Raw genomic sequence first — 23,012 nt, 5'->3', positions numbered from 1 at the left:
TGATAGAAATATGGTTGGATTTGGTATATTGATTCTGTGTCTTCCAACCTTACCAAGCTCATTTAGTAGGTCTTGTGGATTTTTGGTAGATTCTCTCAGATTTTCGGTGTGACCAAAGGTTGGGAAGCTTCTTCATTCCTAAACTACTCTCTTACTGAAGACAGTTCATCTTCAAGACTTGCAGCCAGCCAGCACCTTCTCTGTCCAGCTAACCAGCCCATGAAGTTGTGCTGTGAGTGTAGTAGCACAGACAGCACAGACATTTATGGAAGTGTCTGTGTTTTGGGAGAACTTCACCAAAGCAAGCAGCCTGACCCACAAGGCGGAGTTCGCTAACTCCTATTAGGAAACCATGCTGCCTGCTGATTCGCAGCCAGTTTCACTTCTTCATTGCCCCTCCGATGCCTTCTGTTGCTTGACTTTGACCATGGCACTGGCTGGAACCTCTGGTATTGTGCTGAAGAGGAGCAGAAGAAGCTGTTCCTGTCTTAGTCCCTGTATTCTGGGAGGAGCATTCCGTTTCTCCTCATTAGATACAGTGTTGGCTGCGGGTTTAATCATAGGTCTCCATCATCTCGGAGAAGTTCCCTTGTATTCCTGGTGTGCTGGCAGGTTTTCTCAGGACGATGTGGAGTTTTGTCAAGTGCATCTTTTTATCTACCGACAGGATCGTATGGTGTTTCTTTTTAGTTTGTTAATATGGGGATTGACCTAAGTTGATTTTGAAAGAGCGAAACAGCCCTGCGTTCTGCATTCTTGGGATAGACCCCATTTGGACAGATTATCCCTTGAAGGTATTTTTGGCTTTAATTGGCTGATGTCCTATTTAGAATTTTTACCCCCGTTTTCATGACATAGCTTTCTTGGAATACCGTTTACTGGTTCTGGTTTGAGGATAATGCTAATTTCACAGAATGAGTGGAGCACTGTGAGGCATCTTCCTTGTTTGAGGAGAATTTGTGTGGAATTGGTATTATTTCTCCCAAAAGCATTTGGTAGATTTCACCAGCGTAGCCATCTGGGCCTAGAATTTTCCTTTGTGGGAAGGTCTTTCCCTGGGGCTCTCGTTCCTTTTTCAGATAGAGGGCTATTTGGCTTACTTGTTCTTTCTGCATTGCGCTTTGGTAATTTTTCTCTTTCAAGGAACTTACCCATCTCATCTGAGTTGTCCAATTTGTTGCCCTAAGGTTTATGATATTACTCTGTCATCCTGTTCATATGGGTAGACACTGTAGCAAGATCACATTACTCCTTTTGGAAACTGGTAGTTTGTCCTTTCTCTCGTTGTTTCCTTACCGGCCTGGCTAGAGGTCTATCCCTCGTAGGGATCCCCTGGAAACATTTGTTTTCACTGAGTTTTCCACATTGTGTTATTTGTCCTCTTTCTCATTGAGTTTTGCCTTTGATGTTTCTTTTTTCCTTTCTTGTGATTTCTTGGAGTTTAATGTGCTCTTTTGCTGGTTTCTTATGGAGCAAGCCAAGGTCACTGATTTGAGACCTTTCTTCTTTTCTGAACCAGACATCCAATGCTATAAATTTCCCTGGATGTAAGCAGCATCCCATCGATCGTGGGATAACGTGTTTTCACTTTCAGTTCCACTCAAAATGAGTTCTAATTCCTCTTCTCATTACTCCTTTGACTCAAGGGTTATTTAGATTCCAAATATTTGAGTGTTTTCCAGAGGTATTGTCATTCTTCATTTCCAGTTTCATTGCTTTGTCATCAGGGAACACACTCGGTATGACTTAGATCTTTTTGGCTTGCTCCTTTTATTAAGCTGTATTTTATGACCCAGAATATAGTCTCTTCTGGTAAGTGTTCTCTGGCTACTCGAGAAGAATATTGGTGTTCAGGTCTATCATATCCCTGCTGCTTTGCAGCCTGTCAACTTTATTGAGGGAGGGCTAGTGCCATCTCAGAATATAATTGTGTATTTGTTTCTCTGTGCAGTTCTCTCAATTTTTGCTTCATGAGTTTTATGAAAATTCAGTTATTTATTTTTTTTAATTCATTTGTTTTTGGCCCTGCTGGTGGCATATGGGAGTTCCCAGGCCAGGGATCAAACCCACACATCCACAGCAACCAAAGTCACTACAGTGAGAACAGGGGATCCTTAACCCACTGCACCACTGGGGAACTCCCTCTTCTCATGTTCTGACCTGTGCTGTCTGCTTTGGTTCCACCAGACTCTCAGTGTCATCACGTCAACTCAGGGAGCCTGGTGGCCTCCAGGTCAGCTCCTTCTGCCTGTGTTGGGGCCTGGACATTCTCTCAAGGCAGTGAGCTGGGGTGTTGCTTCAGGCTAACCTCGTGTGTTTTCAGGGAACATTGTCCTTCCTTGCCTGAAGCCCCTGGTCTGGAAAAGCATTTGTTATGTATTCTGTTTGTGTTCCTTTTGCTTGTTTCAGGTAGGAAGGGAATCTTGCACATGTTCCTCTGTCTTGGTGAGGAGCAGATGGCAGGAGGACGTGGGCACAGGCTGTGCACTGTCTACAGTGTTCTTCTTCCTTCTTTGCTCCGTGCTTCTGGCTCAGCCTTCATTTCTCAGTGTGGTCATCTCCTCCTTGGGGAATCTTCCCTGGACCCAGTCTACATCCAGTTACGTTATTGATCATGGACCTCTCTTGTCTTATAGTACCTCTCTGAGTTTTTCTTTGTTTGTCTCTCTCTTCTACTAGACTTGAAGCTGAACAAGAGCCAGGGGTCTTGTGTGTTTTATCTGCAGAGCTTATTCGCATGCTTCCACATTATAGATATCCAATATGTATTGTCTCATGTTATGGATGAGTGACTGTACAAAGCACCCCACCCTTTATCCACAAGAATTGCTCATGTGTTTTGTTTCTGTTTTTCTTTTCTCCCGAATGCAGGTTCTCTTAGCTTAGGTGCAGTTCTTTCATACAGAAGATCACTAGAACTTGAAAAGAGCCAATGTGAACTCCTTAAAGCAAAAGTTAAAAACATGGAAAGTACGATCAGTGGCCTACAAAAGGAGCTATCAGAAACAAAAGAAGTGAAGTCCCAGTTAGAGCATCAAATGGCAGAGTGGCAAGGAGAGCTCTGCAGCTTGAGGTACTGAGCATCTTGGTTTTACTATTTAAAGACATTTGAACTGTTTTCATGATGCAGTTATAGAAGAGATGTTTTATAAGTGCTATCTTACCTTCTAGGATTTTAGAGGGGAAAATCGTCATTAGTATTGTGGACCGTGAGTTCCTAAAGATAAATTAGCAAGTTCTTAACAGTGAAAACCTCTAATAATTTAATGTATATCATTCCATATAGTCATTTTCATGACCGTACCTACCTCCACTTTATGAAAACCTTGTTGCTTGTTTATCAGATTGAATTTTGGTTGTTTTTCATTTTTCTGTATTGTATTTAATGATACAAGCAACACCTTTTCTATGAATTTATGTCATTTTTAATTATTTAATTTGAAAAAATTCTTTTTTTCTTTTGTCTTTTGACCTTTTAGGGCCACACCCGTGGCATATGGAGGGTCCCAGGCTAGGGGTCTACTGGGATCTGTTGCTGCCGGCCTGCTCCAGAGCCAGAACCATGCCAGATCCCAGCTGCATCTGCGACCTACACCAGAGCTCATGGCAATGCCGGATCCTTAACCCACTGAGCGAGGCCAGTGATCAAACCCACAAGCACATGATTCCCAGTGGGATTCATTTCCACTGCACCATGACAGGATCTCTGGAAAAAATTCTTTAATCTCGTATTATTTGGATAAAGTAAAAGAACTTTTAAAAAAATTCTTGAATCCATAGTTCTGTTGTCATTTTTTTGTTTGTTTTTTCTTTTTCTGGTTGCACTCTTGGCATATGGATGTTCTGGAGCCAGACATCAAACTGGCAATGACATGGAGACAAGCCAGGTCCTTAACCCCTCTGCCACAGTGGGAACTCCTCGATCCATATTTCTGAATTGTTCTCAGAGAAGATTATATTACATTAGGTTTCCACCCATAGGCATATGAAATGACCATTCTTCTCAAGACAGAAGCTTTTAAAATACTTTGCAGTTTTCTTCTTAACATCTGTGTGGATGTGGATAGATGAAAAGTAAAATGGAAAGTGAGTATTAGTCGACATATTTCTCACACAAAGATGAAATTACTTCTGTGGTCTATGCTGAAAGCACATATTTTTCTTTATTGTTCAATTAATATGGATCGTGTCTTGTTTGGAAGAGGGTTTAAAATGATTCATTAAATAGATTATTTTTAACATGGTAAGTTGAAAGTGTCTCAAAAGAAAAAAATCATAAAAAGCACAGGGCAGGGAGTTCCTGCTGTGGCACAGCAGGATCACGATCTGGCATTGTTTCTGTGGCAGTGAGATTTTGATCCCTGGCCTGGTCTGGTGAGGTAAAGACCTGGCATTGCCCCAGCTGTGATGTATGGTATGGGGCTAGGAACTTCCACATGCTACAGTGTGGGCCCAAAAGAAAAACAAATAATACAGCCATAGATATTAGACTCCTTAGCTTAGTTTGATTGTAGTAATCCCCAGATAGATGTTCTCTATAAGATGTCTACAGATGATATCGTGCACTATAGATGTGGGGACTTGTAGATGCAAAAGACATCTACAGATGTTATCTTGCGCTATAAATCATTTGGGGGTACACGGAATAGTTCAGGAAGCTGCACGGTCATTTCTAGTGAACTTATAAACTTGTTTCTAAACAACAGCTTCTTTTAGTTAGTAACTGCATTCTCTCTTCTAATGGAGAGTCATTATGACTGAGTGGGAACAAAGGGTAGTTTTCACCTCTAATTTTCCTGAATAATTTTAAATTTCAACTTCTGGCACTATTCACTGGTTACTACTGATTAAAACTTACTAAGTAGCAAAGTGTTTTTCTTTGATTGCTTTTTTGTTTCTTCTTAGTGTCTACCCATGGCATAAGGAGGTTCCCAAGGCTGGGGGTCAAAATAGATTGGTAGCCCCTGGCCGTCACCACAGCCACAGCAATGCCAGATCCGAGCTGCATGTTTGACCTACTCCAGAGCTCATGGCAATGTGGGATCCTTAACCCACCAAGCAAGGCCAGCTACCGAACCTGCATCCTCATGGATACTAGTCAGATTCATTTCTGCAGAGCCATGACAGAAACTCACTCATTGCTATCTTTTAAGTATTACTATCTCTGTGAAGAAACCAAAGTGACAAATTAACACTAGAAGACCCACCTGCTGTGTATGTAGCACATGGAACTGTATCCACTCACTTGTGATAGAACGTTTTGAAAGAGAATAGGAGAAAAAGAATGTATATACATGTATGTCTGGGTCACTTTGCTGTAAGGAGAAATAGAACATTCTCAATTAACTATAATAAAAAATTTAAAAATTAAAACCATGAGACCTAGAAGTGAAAAATAATTGGAGAACAGAGACAGACATATCATTGGGATATTACACTGTGTGAAGAGCCAGATCATTGAATGAACTTTTTCTCTAACAAGACACATTTTAAGGTAAGCATATTTATCCACAGATTATCCTTAAAACAAGAAGAAGAGCAAAGAAAAAAGGCAGATATGTTATCTGAAGAAATTAGAGAGCAGTTAAGAAGAGAAGAAGAGCAATGTAGTAAAGAAACTGAATTGAAACAGCAACTTGAACTCACTGTCGAAGGACTACAAGGGGAATTGAAGGCTGTGAGAGACAGGCTGAACCAGGTAAATTAATCCTTGGTGAAATGTTCATTCTGACACCATTTCACCAGTATTATTTCTCATATCCCTTTGATTTAATATGTATCATGTAGGTCTGAAACAAATAAAATGTCATCTCCTCCTAAATATGAACCCTGCCATTTACAGCTAAATTATTCACTTGCACTTCTTGGCTTCTAAGAGCCCTGTATATATTTTATGAATGGAGGAATGCTAGGTAAATTGAGCTTCCTCATGAAAGTAATGATTGGCATTTTGGGTCCATTCAACAAAGTAATATTCTAAGCTGGTACAACCACTATGGAGAACAGTATGTAGGGACCTTAGAAAACTGTACATAGAACAATCATATGACCCAGCAATCCCACTCATGGGCATAGATCTACTTTGTCCTTTGCTTTTCTTTTTTTTTCTTTCTTGGCCGCCCAGCAGCATATGGAATTCCCAGGCAACTCCAAGCCGCATTTGCCGGAGACCAAACCAGACCAGACCAAAGCCATGCAGTGATGCCGCTGATCCCATTGAGTCACAGTGGGAACTCCACCAAATCATGTTCTTACTTCAAATCCAGGGCTTCATTTTGGCTTTTTGTTTGTTTGTTTAGCTCTGTTTGGCCCAGAGCATGCAGAAGTTTCTGGGTCAGGGATTGAACCCACACAGCAGCAGTGACCCGAGCCACAACAGTGACAACCCTGGATCTTTAACTGGCTCAGCCACCAGGGAATTCCAATTTTGAGTTTTTTATGTGAAAATACAGGCTAAATTAAAATACGGTGCCTTTAGTCTATGATGGAGTGAACGGTGTGTAAAGGAATTTTCTTTCACAACAACTTACCTGCCTGTATTTTTGCTCTGATTAATTCAGCTATCATTTAATTTAAAATTTGAATGGTTCATGTGGGATAACTATCTTTGTGCTTAAAGAAGGCCACTTCCTTTCAACATTTTCTTCCTTCAGTTTCTGCCCTTAAGCTTTTGACTCCTTTTAAAAGGTATGAGACCAAAAACCTAAAGAAATGTGTCGCCAGGTTGTAGAAGCCAAAATGTGTGCGTATGTACTTCTGTATGTATATATTTTAAAAACCAGCACTGTGTATCCCAGAAGCTGTACAGCATTTTTAGAGCTTATATAAGTATATTTGTGGGGGCAGGTGGCATTTCTGGCCCTTTGGGTAAAGTAACATTTTTTGGTAACTTTTATGGCTGCACCCAAGGCACATGGAAGTTTCTGGGCCAGGGATTGAGTGCACTGCACTGCGGCAGCACCAAATCCTTGAACTCACCGCCCCTGGCTGGGGATCAAACCCGTACCTCCATGGTGACTTGAGCTGCTACTTGAGTCTGATTCGTAACCCACTGAGACATAGCGGGAACTCCTAAAGTAACCCTTTTAGTTCCGATCCCCATTGTCTGCAGCAGTCATGTCGTGACATTCACAATGGCCTCATCCAAGGAGAGGCCTTTAATGTTTTCCATAGGAATTGATGAACTCTCCATAATTGCAAAGCTACTAGTAGTCATAATAGATATTCTTGGTTTCGCCAGTGATTTTACTTCCTCGATAGATTAACCGGGACATCATCCCTTCCACCGATGGCAGGGAGGAAGCGGAGGGCCAGTTCAGAGACCCTGTGTTGGATGTCATCCTTCTCCTTGTGAGAAACTTACCACTTTGCTCCATGTGGTATCCTGTTTCAGTGCAAGGAACTTTTGAGAATAGTGATAGATATGCCGCAGTATATGCTTAGTTACAATGTATTTATGGAGAAGTATCTTATTTTTAGTAAAAGAGTTCAATCGAATGTCCCACCTATTTCCCACTGATTAATATTCTAACATTAATAAGAGGAAATAAAAGTTATTGCAGCAGCAAATACTCTCATGATTTTCTAAGAAGAGCTCTATGCGTTTGACCTGATTTACCGTTAGTGTATTCACCAAGAGTGAAACCTCAAGCTTATTTTGGGTTTCTATGTATCATACTCCAGAAGTACTTGTGGTTTTGTGTAAGCCGATTCATAGTAGAAACAGAAGACCTTGCTTATGTTTTTAATCTCTTCATCCTAGAAATGTCCTAGAGAGGGAATCGATGTTTGTAGAAGTGCTTAGTACAGTGGCTAGCTTTGTCAGTTATCAGTAGGTGTAATTCTTGTAACTGACTGTAAAACATGTTAGGAAGTTTAAATATTTATGAACTATTATTCTCTGGAGAGAAGAAAACATTTTAGGAAATTCGGTCTGTTCAATGCATGTACAGAGAAAAGGCTCTTCCTGTGGGGTGGCTGGACACATTAGACAGCAGAAGCCATGCGTAAGTGGAGTTAGATTCATTCCTTTTTTATTAGATGCCTTCTGGGCTTCTTGTAATTCGGAGAAAAGTCCTTTCTAATCCTGAGCATTTTAAAAATTCTCTTGTGGTTTGGTTTCCTTTTTCCTTTTCATGGATTCCTTATCTTCCATTCAGTTTTTGAACTTCAAGGGATTCCTGCTTGTGGAAAGTCTGAGAGATGTATCCAAGCTTTATTTCTGTCCAGTTGGGTTTCCACTCACTGCAGTCTTCTCATTGTATAAACACATAGACTAGTGTTTCATTTCAGAGGAAAGCATGGGTCAGTTTATTGCGTACAGGCTAAAAATCTCCTTTGCTTTTACTTAGGTTTCTGATAGTCACGAAAGAGCAACAAATCTGTTACATGAAAATCTCATGATACAGGATGAGATTGCCACGTTAAAACGAGAAATAGACACAATAAAAAATGAGAACCTGGAAAAGGAAAGGAAATATTTAGAGGTCATTGAAATTGTAAAACAAAAGAATGATGAACTTCAAAAGGCAATAAAACTTAATGAGGAAAAATTGACACAGACATACAGTGGACAGCTTCATGATCTGACAGCTGAGAATACAAGGCTGAAGTCTAAACTGAAGAAGGAAGAAAAAAGACAGAAAGCCTGGAAACAGATGTTGCGTTATATTGTTCCAAGCTGACTACTGCCATGAGTGATCATGAGCAAAGTCAGACAGCAAAAAGAGACCTGGAACTCACCTTTCAGAGAGCAAGAGGTGAGTGGCTATGCTTACAGGACAAAATGAATTTGGAGATGTCTAACCTGAAAGATCACAACAAGCTACTTTTGCAGCAATTGTCTGAAACCCAGCGTAAATTCAGTAGCCTAGACATTGAGATGCATCACACGAGAGATGCTCTCAGAGAAAACTCTTTGCTGTTAGAGCAGGTAGAGAGAGAACTGAGCCAAGCACAGTGTCAGAAGAAGGAAAGTGAAGACCTGTGTCGACGTGAACAAGGCAAAGTGAAGGAATACATGGGCAAGCAGGAGCGCTTGGAGGAGAGATTAGCCCAACTAGAGAGTGTAAACCTGTTGCTGCAAGAACAGCTGGATGATGCAAAAAACAAAATCGAGAGCAAAGAGAAGATGGTAATGGATAGCCAAGAACGGTTTCAGGATATCCTGAAGACCTTTCAAGACCAAAGGGAAAAGGAAAGTCTGATGCTGGAGGAAAGCCTTAAGAAGTTAACCAATGAGCTTCATCTTCTCAAGGAGAAGCTGTCTCGGGCTAAAAATGTGAAAACACAGAGAGCAGTAAGTATCCAGAAAGAGAAGGGATTCTCAGACTTGCTGAAGGGAAGTTCAGAGTAACATTTACGGTGACCACAACGGAATCTAGTTGAATGTCAAAACTGATATCTATATGTCTGTATATCTATATGTATATGTATATGCTATCAGTCAGCCTGAAAGCCTCCTTTGTAATAAGCAAACAAAAATTAGACCTGAGAGGTGCTTGGCTTTGGGTAAAGACATTGTGTCACCTATGCAGTTGTAAGAGATGATGTTATAAATTGTTCGTAGATATAGACGTTTGTTAACGATGTACTGTTACGGTGCCAAGACGATAATTTCTGTCTCTGTGTCACCACATTGTGAGAGCATGATGGAGAAGATAAGTGAAATGCTCATACCTCAGATGAGTACTTTGATATTAAGATTCGGTTGTGTGGATGACCTTGCCAGCCCATCAAGATTTCCCAGAGGGACTCATGTATGAGTGCTGTGTCTCATAGTTCTTTTCCTTCAGTAGCTTTTCAGACCTTTCTCATTGGTACAGTGTTATTGTTATTCATGTCCATTTGATGTAAGTTTGGAAATATTTCAATCTCAAATCATGTATTCTTATGGCGTCTCAACTCTTTAAAGGCATCTCCTTTTCATCAAACCATAATCTGGCACCCATGGGGTGAGTTTTGGCAGACCTGCATTTGACTTAATCTTCCCACTGCTACTTATAATTTACTTTGGCCATTTTTACGAGTGACTGGTTCCTCATTCTCATTTCACGCCTGAGCTGCTCTTATTTGATATGAGTTTGTCCAACCCAGATTGAACTGTAGCTCTCTGATTGATTAGTTTGGCATTGGAGTCCCATTTTCAGCCTAATGCGAGATGGCAGGATTCATGAGGAGCCTTCGTGGAGTGGGTGGGGGGGAGGGCAGCAGGGGCTGCGGTCAGGGAGGCAGGTGGAGGCCAGGTTATCAAGAGCCCTGGAGGCCATGGGCATGGCCTCGTTTTTATTCTGAGTGAGGAATCCGCTGGAAGGACTTGAGCATGGGATTGAATGTGTGAGGAACTCTGTTTGGGTTTGGTTTCATTTTTAATTATAGTGAGGTAGAGTTGATTTACAGTGGGAAATCGGAAGGTAGTTGGAGCCTCTAAGAAAAAGGAAGGAAGATGTTACACAGAGTGGAATTTACCGTTACTCATTCGACCTATACACCTATTTTTTCCTATTTCTTTCTTTCTTTTTTGGGAGGTCGGGGTGGTGGGCTGTGCCTAGGGCATGTGGAAGTTCCAGGGCCAGGAATGGAACCCACACCACAGCCCCAAACCATTGCCGTGACAACACTGGATCCTTAACCTGCTGGGCAGCAAGAGGATGCCCTTATTCTGTTTCTTTTTCACATCCATTTCTTTATGAGATTTCAGGAGGTGGTAAGCTCTGCCAATTCATTGGCGAGGGTGGAGGAGTGGGTGGCAAGGCTGAATCTGTCCTCTAAGTAACTTAATGTTGATAAGGCAAGAGGGTAACACCTTCTGAATCTTTCACCAAATTCCATGAGCTGGAAGGTGCACATGCAAAGGGAAGAAGGTGAGTTGATGTCTGTGGGGATAGTTTTTGAATTACCTATGTTGGAGTTATCTTTTATTAATATAAATAATAATAGGGTGATTTATAAAATCAGTGGTAGTGTATCTTATTAGGCAGTTATGGGACAACATCAACAAGAACTGGCTGGGAGTTCCCGTCATGGCACAGCACAAGCGAATCTGACTAGGAACTGTGAGGTTGCAGGTTCGATCCCTGGCCTTGCTTAGTAGATTAAGGATCCCACGTTCCTGTGGCTGTGTTGTAGGCTGGCAGCTGTAGCTGTAATTGGACCCCTAGCCTGGGAACGTCCATATGCCATGAGTGCAACCCTAAAACAAACAAACAAAAAAAAGAATTTAAAAAATGATTACTGGCTGATACCCTAAAAAAGCTGTCCAGGTCAGAGGCTTCACTGGAAGTCAAGTCACATTATTGTGCTAATTTAGAAGATGAGGCATAAGATTTAAAAAAGAAATTACAAATCACAAGTCAAGTATGTTTGAGATTGTTAAATGTGAGTGTCCACGGTTAATGTATAACACAAAGTGTTTCAGGAGACTAATTTTCAAGGATAGCTTTCTTTTTTTATTTTCGTTACCATTATTTCATTACCATTTTATTGTTTTATAATGTGCTTATTTCTTAAACTCTGACTTTTATTCTGATGTTTTGTATTATATAATTTTTCTTAGGCTATTTCCCCTTGGGAAAGTAGAGAATGATGCATCATTCCTCACAGAACTTGAGAGTCTGTTTTTTTCTATTAAACAGTAAGTTTTGGTGATGTCTCTATCACCATGATGAGGCAAGCCAGATAAAAGTCAGAGGATACTGTTTAATGGAATGTTCCAGAAAACTGTCATTTCTCATCTTCACTTTTGTGAAAGAGTATAGAATGTGTGTATATTTCTTTCTTGGATTTCACGTTATCTCGTGCAGTGAGGTCATTCTACAAACCGGTTGAAGTTAGGCGTTGCTTTTATTTTCTTTTCAAATTAACTATTGTAAATGCATGGAGATATTTAGATCTTGTCTAGTTTGCGTAGCCAAAATAAAGAATTAAGAAATTATCTAGGTGCTACCATTGGATTAAAAAAAACCCATATTGAGATATGTATGCTTCATAGGTCATATAATCCACTCCTTTAAGATGTGTAGTTCAGTATCTACTAGTTTATTCAGAGTTGTGCAACTTTCACCACAATCAATTTTGGACCATCACCCCAAAAAGAAACTCTGTATCTCTTTGGGGTCGCTCACAGCCCCCATCTCCCTCAGCCCCAGGCAACCACCAGGCTAATTCCTGTCTCCATAGCTGTGCCTGTTCTGGGGGTTTCATACAAATGGACTCACATGGACTTTTGGACCTTGTGGTTAGCTTTTTTCATTTGACATAAAGTTCTCAAGGTTCCTCCATGGTAGAGCCCATTATCAGCACTTCCATGTCTGTTCATTGTGGAACAGTACAGTGTTACATGGTCAAAACATTGACCCACTCATCAGCTGATGGGCCTTTGGGTTGTTTCCACATTGGGGCTATAAATAATGCTGCTGTGAACATTCCTTTTCAAGTCACTGTGTTGACTCGTTTTATTCCCTGCTGTTGGATTTTCTCCTGTGAGTTAACTGGCTGATGTCACCTTTTCTTTGCCTTTCCTCATGCTGTCCTTTCTGTCTTTTCCCTTTCTTTTCCTGTCACCTAGTCCTCCATTTATTCAGACAGGGCTTCCAGTCTCTCCTTCCTTTCGCACGAAGCTTTCTCTGACTGTTCCTCCTGTCATTGACCCTATTCTCATCGTCCCCTGTCATTGGTCTGTGCAGAACAGTTTATCCCATCATTTTTACTCTGTTTAATTTTTTTTCATAAGAGACAATCTTGTCTAAGTATAAATTTGTCTAACAGGGACTATGAAACTATGTGCATGGCACCAGTCCTTGCATAAACTGAAAATATTTTAGCTTAAGTGTTATTACTAGGATAAGTTTAAGCACTTTTATCATAGGCATAATTTCATTGTGGAGATATTAGTATGAAAAAGCCTTTATTAAATGGTATTTTAATCAATTAAATACAAAATGGAAAGTACTTGAACTCATAGAGAAGAATTGTTCAATTAAATGTTCATTTTTGCCCTCACTATGAAAAAAAATCTAATTTTCTTTAGTATGCAGCTGAAAGTGGAATTTACAGATTGATAGCATTTCACTAACTGTAAAGTTCTGAGAATAGCTTTTCTTTTCCTTTTTTGTGTTTTGGTTTTTTTAGGGCTGTACCCATAGTGTATGGAAGTTCCCAGGCTACGGGTCGAATCAGAACTGCAGCTACTGGCCTAAACCACAAGCAGAGCAACTCAGTATCAGAGTCACGTCTTGGACCTGCCTCACAGCTCAAGGTCAATGGTGGATCCCTAACCCATGGAGTGAAGCCAGGGATCAAACCCACGTGCGCATGGATGCCAGTCGGATTTGTTTCCATGGCACCACAATGGGAACTTCCAAGAATAGCTTTTCTGATATCCATTCTCCATAAGCTGAATTTTCTCATCTGAGTCCTTGGTAGAATAGGTTGACATAAACAGTCCCTGGGAATAAACCAATTCAGAACTTTGACCTAATAGCCATGCCAGTGGATTGATTCCTCTAACGGTCATGGAAGTCTTGTATCACTCAATCCAGGAGGTGCTCTCTGCATTGTAGTCTGTGACCACTGCCCACTGAGTGGTGCAGAGAGGAAGTAAGTTCCAAATGACTATATAAGTGGAAAAAAGTACTAGTTGGTTGGTGGAATTAATGGAAGGTTTTGAAGTACTGGGCATATATTCTGGGCCTCAAGCTCCCCACCGACAGCCACTTTCACTAAAATGAAGACTGATTTGAGGGTGACTTGTATATGAGACCATGTCCGTAGGCATGCTAGGTGCCTAAATATTAAATTGTTGAGAACATACAGTATAGCAAGAGTAATAATGCTGATGGCAAACCCTTAGCACTTGCTAGGTGCCACCCAGTCTTCTAAGTACATTATGTGTATTCCCCATTGTAATCTTTCCAATATCCCAGTGAGGTAGATGCTATTATTATCTCCATTTTACAGACAGAGAAACTGAGACAGAAAATTTAAGTAATTTGCTCCAGGACATGGGGCTAATAATGGATGGGATTGGAACTGAGAGTCATGCATGTTGGCTCCTGAGTAGATACTGTCTCTCTAACTAGTCCATGAGATCTCTGGTTGTCACCAAAAGCAGTGTTAGCTGTCATCATCACTAGAAGTGCCACAGTGACTCGCTGGTGTGGATATTTAATGTTGTAGTTGAGTGTAGCTTAGAAGACAATAATGTACATGCGGAGTTCCCACTGTGGCACATTGGAAGCGAACCCAACCAGGAACCATGAGGTTGCAGATTCAATCCCTGGCCTCACTCGGTGGGTTAAGGATGCGGCGTTGTTGCCGTGAGCTGCGGTATTGGTCGCAGACCTGGCTTGGATCCTGCATTGCTGTGGCTGTGTCTTAGGCAGCAGCTATAGCTCTAATGAGACCCCTAGGCTGGGAACCACCACATGCCACAAGTGTGGCCCTAAACAATAAGAAAATACATACACACATACATATGTGTGTGTACATATATGTGTGTGTATATATTCACATATACATACATATGTACATATATGTGATATAGTACATGTATGTATGCACATATACATGTGTGTGTGTACACATGTATTATACATTTACCCATGTGTGTATGTGTACACATGTGTATCTATACATGTACTGTGTGAATGTGTATACATGTATGTACACATATGTGTTGTGTGGATATGTGTGTGCATGTGTGTGTGTGTGTGTTTATACATAAATGTTCCCTGTAAGGAAATTCTCTTTCCCCAATCTGCCAACGTATAAATGTGTATATTTACTTGATAAAATGGAATTTAATGCATTAATAATATTACGTTTAATACTAGGGGAGAAGTTGATAACTTGTAAAGGACCAGATAGCCAATATTTCAAGTTTGTGGGCTATAAGGTCTCTGTTACAACAACTCCTGTCTATTCTAGTGGCACAAAAAGTAGCCATAAACAATATGCAGATGAACAAGACAAGAAAACAGATATATCTGTACTAGATTATCAGTAGGTAAAAACATTGTTTTCCTTTGTTTTAGTTGCAAGAAGCACAAGATCGATATATGGAGGCCGTGAAATGTACTGAGAAGATGCAGGATCAAATGCAAAAGTAAGATTTAAAGCAGCACAGAGAATAAGTAGGGATTAAGTATGAAGCACATAGGCAGTACAGTGTAAGAATTATATCAGGAAAGATGACAAATAAGACATCATTGGGGAGCCGGGTAAAAATTTCAGTTTTGGGGTGTTGTGAAATGTTTTTTCCCCATTATTTCTAAATTTCTCTCATTATCCGCAAAACCCTACTAGAAAAACAACAAAATGGCCAAAACATCTACCTTTCAAAAATTTCAGAATTTATGTAATGGAACCTGTGGATGTTCGTGTACAATTGGTGTGGTTGTCTTAACAATCTATGTGTGAGAATAATTATTTTGAAATACACATTTTAGGCTTGAAAAGGAAAATGCCGAGTTAAAAGGTACAAACAAAATGCAAGCGGGCACAATTGAAGAGCTTCAGAAAAACCTGCTGAGTCTAAGTTCGGTAAGTCAGTTTTTTTCTGTCGTACTGAAAAGGAATTTTAATTGTGTTACCAATATTATATGAGAATATTTTAGAAAAGAGGAAAAGTCTCATTGATAAAAAGCAGTTACGGCATTTATAGTGATACTCTTTGCTACGAATAGCATACTTCCTCTTTATAGAAGACATTAACTGAATTCATAAAATGAGTGATTTTTGTAGGAAGATTTTAATTAGAAAGATTGTGGAAGCACTCCCATTGTGGCTCAGTGGCTTATGAACCCTACTAGTATCCATGAGGATGTGGCCTCGCTCATCGTGGGTTAAGGGTCCAGTGTTGCCAAGGCTCTGGTATAGGTCTCAGCAGCAGCTCTGATTCAACCCCTAGCCTGGGAACTTCTGTATGCCACAGGAGTGGCTTTAAAAAAAAAAAAAAAAAAAAGACAAGAGAGAAAGAAAGAGAAGAATAGAAAAGTTGGGGACTGAACATCCAGGGTTAGTGTCATTTAGAAACGAAGTAGGCTTAGAGGAGGGCCTCTTCAGGTCACATTGTGTAAGTTCAGTTGAGTTCTCTGGAGGAAGAGTGTCATAAATACCAAGGGAATAGATCAGCACTATGTGATAAATAAGGAAAGGTTATAGTATATTTCTCAGTACCCACCAATTGGGAGCTTAGAATTTGAGATGAAAACTCTTAATCTTCTTTTTAGCGCCATCACATGTTCCATTAAGTATATCTTTGAAGCCTTACATTCTCCTTAGACTTCTGGTTACCAGTTCTTTCTCCAGGTGGAAAGTAGCTGTGTTAAGAACACTTCTCTCTCGATCTCTCTCGCGCTCTAGTAATAATTTACGGCATTCAGGGAGTTATAGATGATCATGTTTGAATACCTGAGTGAATTCTTTTATAAAGTCAAAGTCCTTACTACAGTAGTATTTTTTTTAAAAAAAAAACCAATCTTTTATTATTATTTTTTTCCTTTTAGGGCCATGCCTACAGCATAGGGACATTACCAGGCTAGGGGTCGAATCGGAGCTGCATCTGCAGGCTTACGCCAGAGCCACCGCAATGCCAGATCTGACCTGCATCTGTGATCTAGAGCACGGCTTGTGGTCGCGTGGGCTCCTTAACCCACCGAGCAGGGCCAGGGGTAGAACAACCCGCATCCTCATGGATACCATGCCCGGTTCTGAACCCACTGAGCCACAGGAGGCATTCGCACAGGAGTATTTGTAAACACATAGTTGTAGAGAAATATAACTCAGCATTATTAGGAACATACTATGAACACCAACCTTTGTCTTGTATTTAATATATTTTGATTTTTTATAAAGTTTGCTAGACCATAATACATTTATATATTATATATATCTTTTAATGTATAAAGAAAACCTATAAAGCAGAGGCTTTTGATTCTAGTATATCCCTAATAATAGTATTGATACATGACTGATCTAGTATATCTAAATGCTGAAATATATTGTATAGATTGAGAGAGAGTCAAGACGAGAGATGTAACAGAGAGAGTGGAGTTAAGTGAGAACAGGGAACTCTCTGTTTGAAAATATGGAAGTTATTTCAAATTCACATTAGGAAAAGAAAGCTAAGTCCTGGACAAGGTGCTCCGACGCTTCTGAATGCCATGTCGCTGATGTTGAAGAAGAACTGAAAGAAACTTTCATCTTCACCTTTTTTTGGTTATGCATGTTAGTTTTGATTTGATGTTGTTTCTTGACAAAGAAATCCTCACTTTGAAATGAATAAAATGATGTCTTATATTTAGTCTAGCAAAACCTGTATTCATCGATAATCACGTTCAGCTCAGTTTTATGCCATACTGTGTTTATTCAGACGGAGACACTTGGGCCCTTCTGTTTCTTATCGTTTCTAAGTTACTGTTTGGTGCATACTTAACAGGCCTAACTAATTCTATCTGACTGTTTGGTATCGTCTTCGTAGGTGTTTTTAATCTTTTGAGAAGAAAGGGAGAGGACATAAATAAGCATTTCACCCAGGCTTTCCACTAAGAGTATAATGTCTAATTATGTAAATTAGGTTCTTCATCTCTATTCATTACATGAGAACATTTGAACCTGCAACACTCTTAAAGAAAAAAGGTGTAGAAGTTATTTGTGGGGGAGAGTTCTGATTTCTCTCTTCCTAATAGGATCTGCACATTATGGACACATATGAACACATCGAACAAATGAAGCCACCATTTATGATTTTTTCCTAAAATCACCTCCTTGTTGCAAACTCACTAGAAGGAAAAATGACTAGCAAAAAATACAGAATCATCTCTGGAAGAGCATTTGTTCCTTTTAAAGTATCTCTAGCAATAGGTACATTTCACATGATTCTTGAGAAATTTTACAAATGTCAGTATCTCTAGCCATTAAACTAACAGGTAAGGTTTTTGTATATGCATGTGAAACTAACATGCAAATTCTTCCATATCAAAAATTCAGAAATCCTTGCGACTTGATTTTTCAGTCCCTTTGTTCGCTCCTCATGTCAGTACTAGGTCCTCTTTGATACTCTTAATTGTATTTTAAAATCTTTCAAATCTCCAACTTGGACAATCATAGTTTTATTAATTTTTGTACTAGATCATTTTAGCAACCATTAACTACCATTGTATAAAACACTAGATAGGCAACTGGAGTTATTAGAGTGCTATTCACAGGAGAATTAAAAACAGAGTGTGATTTTATTTTATTTTATTTTACCTTAATTTATTTTATTGTTTTGTCTTTCTAGGGCTGCACCCATGGCATATGAAGGTTCTCAGGCTAGGGGTCGAATCAGAGCTGAAGCTGCTGTCCTACACAACAGCCACTGCAACGTGGGATCCCAGCTGCCTCTGGGACCTACAGCACAGCTCATGGCAATGCCAGAATCCTTAACCCACTGAGCAAGGCCAGGGATCAAACCTGCATCCTCATGAATGGTGGTCACATCCATTTTTGCTAAGCCATGACAGGAACTCCAAAACTATAGAGTGTGACATTTTAAACAGGGTTTTTAATTTTTTTCTTACATTATATGACTACTTAAAAACACTGCATAATTCAACAATCATATAAGCACTTGCAAGTGAAAACTTTTTTAGGATTCATTTTTTAAAAAGACATTCTGGTAGCATCTAGAATTGGTATTTTACAGTTAAATCATTTTGTTAAACATGTATTGCTGTAATATCCCAAAATTATCTGTAATATATGTGTATTGCTGTAATATCCCAAAATGCTGTAATATCCCAGCATTGTCTCTGCTGTAGCATGAGTTTGATGTCTGGCCCAGGAATCTTCATAGGCCTTGGGTGCTGCTGTACAAGAAACTAAAAAAAGATCACAGTGGCAGTAAGTGGCTTACTAAATGATGAAGGTATTTTCTGTTTGTTTGAGTATTTTTTTGGCATGTGGAAGTTCCTGGGCCAGGTACCAAACCTGTGGCACAGCAGCAACCCGAGCTGCCGCATTAACAAAGCTGATTTTGAACCTGCTGAACCACAAGGGAACTCTGAGGATACCTTTTTAAAACCTGAAGGACCATAAGATGATAGCAGTTAAGGATGTGACAGCTAGAACAGGCGTGTGGATTTCTGACTTGGGGTGCGTTAAGTTTCAGTAGACTGTGATCAGTTACCTCCTACAGGTATATTAGTGCTCTGGCACTTGAGGCCCTCTCGAGATTTTATTTTATTTTTTTATTTTATTTTTTTTTGCCTTTTTGTCTTTTGTTGTTGTTGTTGTTGTTGTTGTTGCTATTTCTTGGGCCGCTCCCGCGGCATATGGAGGTTCCCAGGCTAGGGGTCTAATCGGAGCTGTAGCCACCGGCCTACGCCAGAGCCACGGCAACGCAGGATCCGAGCCGCATCTGCAACCTACACCACAGCTCACAGCAACGCCGGATTGTTAACCCACTGAGCAAGGGCAGGGACCGAACCTGCAACCTCGTGGTTCCTAGTCGGATTCGTTAACCACTGCGCCACGACGGGAACTCCCCCTCTCGAGATTTTAAATATTTTGACCTTAAATAAATTCCTATTGTTGAATACCAACTATGGGCCTGGCACTTGGACACAGAATGTACCAGCTGAGGGGTTAGGCTGTCGTGGTAGAAGCAGAAAAACAAATCTTTCCGATATCACTGTAAGACCTTCATGGGAATAACCTGACATGGAGACGGTTAGGTTAGACAACACTGGGGGAGTTTGGCAGAGGATGGGCGTGAGGGTGGAATGGAGGTTGTTAGAAGAGAGCTGAGGGTGACAAGAGCTGCCAAGGGATGGAGCCAGTCATGTGAAGGTTTGGAGAAGGGACCATCTGGACAGAGAGAAGACTGGGTCCCTTCTGTTCATCATTTCACTCTCATATCCTGGAATGACCAGGATCATTTTTTCCAGCCACACCGGGGGACAACTGCCAGGGTCCCAAGCCCTAGGCACAGGCCCAGGGCGAGCACCAGGTACCCCAGTCTGTTCCCTTCCTTATGATCATTTTGATTATTATTTTTGCACGTAGAAAAGAAAATGTGCATAATAAGGGCCTGGCACATTTGGGGGCTTAATAAATACATGTTCTCATTCCTCTCTTATGAACGCTTGCTCTCCTTTTTTGAGAAATTACATAATTATATTGAAATTTCCTTGCTATTAATCTTGAAGGTTTTTCTTACTATTTTGTTATTACCTTTTCTGTTCAACTGTTTCTCCCATCAATAAATATTTTATCAAATAATTGATCCTTTTAAGCCCTGGTATAGGTAAATGAAGCAGTTTGTACAATATTCTATTTATACTCAACAGGGTTTATATGCCAAGGTTTCTTTTCATGCCAAGTATGTTATTTTAATACTAAAATATTTGTCTTTAGAAATAGTTTAAATTTATAGCAGGTATACTTCTTTAAGAACTTGTTGAAATATGTGTATATATATATATATATATAATTATGCAGTTAAAATATCCTCTTCTTTCGGTCGAGAATGCAAAGTCAAGTTATGTGTTTTGAAGTTAATCCTTGGATGAAATGTGTTATGTAATTCAGTATTTTGTGGGTGAAAAAACTGACTCAGGATTTCCATGCTCTGTTTACAGAGTCAATCGCCAAAAGAGGGGATGAAAGAATAGAATTGTTCTGGCGAGCATGTGTGAAGTTTTCAATTTAAATATTTGAATTTTCAATCCATGTTCTGTCATTTTTAAGTCTACATGTTTCTAAAGTAGGACATTAAAAATAAAGTAGGGAAATCCAGGTATTTTCTTAGAGAGGGATGAGAAAAACTTTATGCAACTCAGTTATTAAACTAAATTTTAACAGTGTCCTTCTGAGAGTCTTTCACAGAAGTACGTTGATCATTTTTCTGGAGCTTCAGGTCAAAGAGGTAAAAATAGAGTAAATGGAGAAGTAGAAGGTAAGAATGTTATTTTTTTAAAAAGTCAATGTACATATTGATGATAAAACAGGAATTCTGACATATTCCTTTTTTTTTCCAAACATTATTCTGTGTTGGTCATTTATGACTTCCTTGCTTTAGTAATTAATTAATTTTTATTTATTTGGATTTTTTAATTTCCCCAGTACCTTATTTTTTTTCTACTGTACATCATGGTGACCTAGTTACACATATATGTGTACATGCTTTTTTCTCACATTATCATGCCCCATCATGGGTGACTAGACGTAGTTCCCAGTGCTACACAGCAGCATCTCATTGCTAATCCATTCCAAGGCAATAGTCGGTATCTATTAACCCCAAGCTCCCAATCCATCCCACTCCCTCCCCCTCCCACTTGGCAAATACACACACACATACAAGTCTATTCTCCAAGTCCATGATTTTCTTTTCTATGGAAAAGTTCATTCGTGCCATATGTTAGATTCCAAATATAAGTGATATCATATGGTATTTGTCTTTCTTTTTCTGAGTAACTTCACTCAGTTTGAGAGTCTCTAGTTCCATCCATGTTGCTGCAAATGGCATTATTTTGGTCTTTTTTATGGCTGAGTAGTATTCCAGTGTGTATATACACCATATCCAACCCCCCCAAAAATGCTAAAATGTATTTATTTGTTTTTTGACTGCACCTGCAACATGAGGAAGTTCCTGGGCCAGGGATGGACCTGAGACGCTGCAGTGACAAAGCCAAATCCTCAACCTCTAGGCCACCAGGGAACTCCCGGATATATTCTCCTAGCCAGTGGAAAGCACCTGTTGAATGCATAGTGAGGAAACAGATGAGAAAGGAAGGAACTTGTGGGGCATGTCAAGTGTCAGCAACAGTTTAAACTGAGAGTCCCCTTTAAGTAGCTAAATGATTCATTAGTTCCATTCAAGATCATTTACAACCTTAGGAAAGTCAGGAGACAGGGAAGCGGAGAAGAAGAATGAAGGATGAGAGAGGCAGAGACTACAGGGTGTGAATGAAGGAAAAGGAAGCAGGGTGCTATGGTGGAAGGTGGCAAAGTACAGTGGTTCCTTAGAAAAAGGAGGGGAGGAGGGTCTGAACTGTGAGATGGATATCCAGCAGCAGAACTTGTCGGCGAAGTACAGCCTAATAATCGCAGTCTTACTGTTCTCATTGTGAGGAAGGCATTCAGGACGGAGTTCCCTGGTTGAGCAGCACTGTGTGTTCCCCTCCGTGAGTGGTCATGGGCATATGTGGTCAACTGCAATTGAATATACATGCATGTCATAGAAAGGTTGCTGTTTTAGGGGATGGTGTCATATGGGCCAGAAGGGGAGGACTGGAAAGAAGAAGAGAGCAGGGCACGGTATGGGGGGGATCAAGGAAGCTGTAGGCTGATAGAGTCCATTAGAAATTTACAGGACCTTGAAGCTAGATGTCAGAAGGATTAATTAAGTTGAAGTAATGGAGAAGCAGACTCAATAAAGACCAGACTTTCTCAGATTTAATGAGTGACCAGAGATCTTGTGGCTCTCTGGTGCATCTTCTGAGCCACAGGTGTGGGATTCTGCATTTCTCGCAAGCCTCAAGGGATGCCCAGGTCGCTGGTCTTCAGGCCAGTGTGCAGACTTGTGTTAGAGAAATCTGAGGGACAAGTCATTGGCTAGTTCAAGATATAACATGATTAAGGAAAAGCATTCTTTCCGGTTCTTTTTTGGTCTCCTTCTTGCTTTTTCTGGCCTCACCCAAAGCATTTGGATGTTGCCGGGCCAGGGATGGAACCCACACCACAGCAGCGACCTGAGCCACTGCAGTAGCAGTATCCAGTCGGGAACCTGCCAGGCTGCAGAGCACTCCTGTTTTTCTTTCTGACCATGTTTATAGCTAGAAGGCAGGAAAGAGGTGAAGGAGGGATTATCCATGTGAGATGCTACAGCCAAGCAGGAGGGAAAAAGGAAGTGGTGGGGATGATCCTTCAAAACACGTAAAAGGGGCAGAATTGAGACCACAGATCTAGAGATTGCCTTTGAAGAGGGGAGGACATGGTGAAAGGAAGGAGGAAGAAAGAAAGACGTTAAG

At 40.3% G+C, this 23,012-nt stretch overlaps 1 protein-coding gene across 1 annotated transcript in view; it reads left to right on the top strand.

Moving 5' to 3' along the window:
* Nucleotides 1-23,012, top strand: part of LOC100155289 (ankyrin repeat domain-containing protein 26-like) — a 93,374-nt gene that overhangs the window by 26,991 nt on the left and 43,371 nt on the right. Inside the window, 7 exon segments of the mRNA XM_021078249.1 lie at nt 2,872-3,073; nt 5,515-5,698; nt 8,352-8,643; nt 8,646-9,298; nt 15,033-15,103; nt 15,447-15,540; nt 20,845-20,938. Of these exon segments, the coding sequence (XP_020933908.1) occupies nt 2,872-3,073; nt 5,515-5,698; nt 8,352-8,643; nt 8,646-9,298; nt 15,033-15,103; nt 15,447-15,540; nt 20,845-20,938 (1,590 nt within the window).

The sequence above is a fragment of the Sus scrofa genome, chromosome 17 (genome assembly GCF_000003025.6).
Source record: "Sus scrofa isolate TJ Tabasco breed Duroc chromosome 17, Sscrofa11.1, whole genome shotgun sequence".
Classification (NCBI taxonomy): Eukaryota; Metazoa; Chordata; class Mammalia; order Artiodactyla; family Suidae; genus Sus; species Sus scrofa.
Note: the sequence above shows the minus strand (reverse complement) of the source record. Positions and strands in the feature narration are given on the sequence as shown.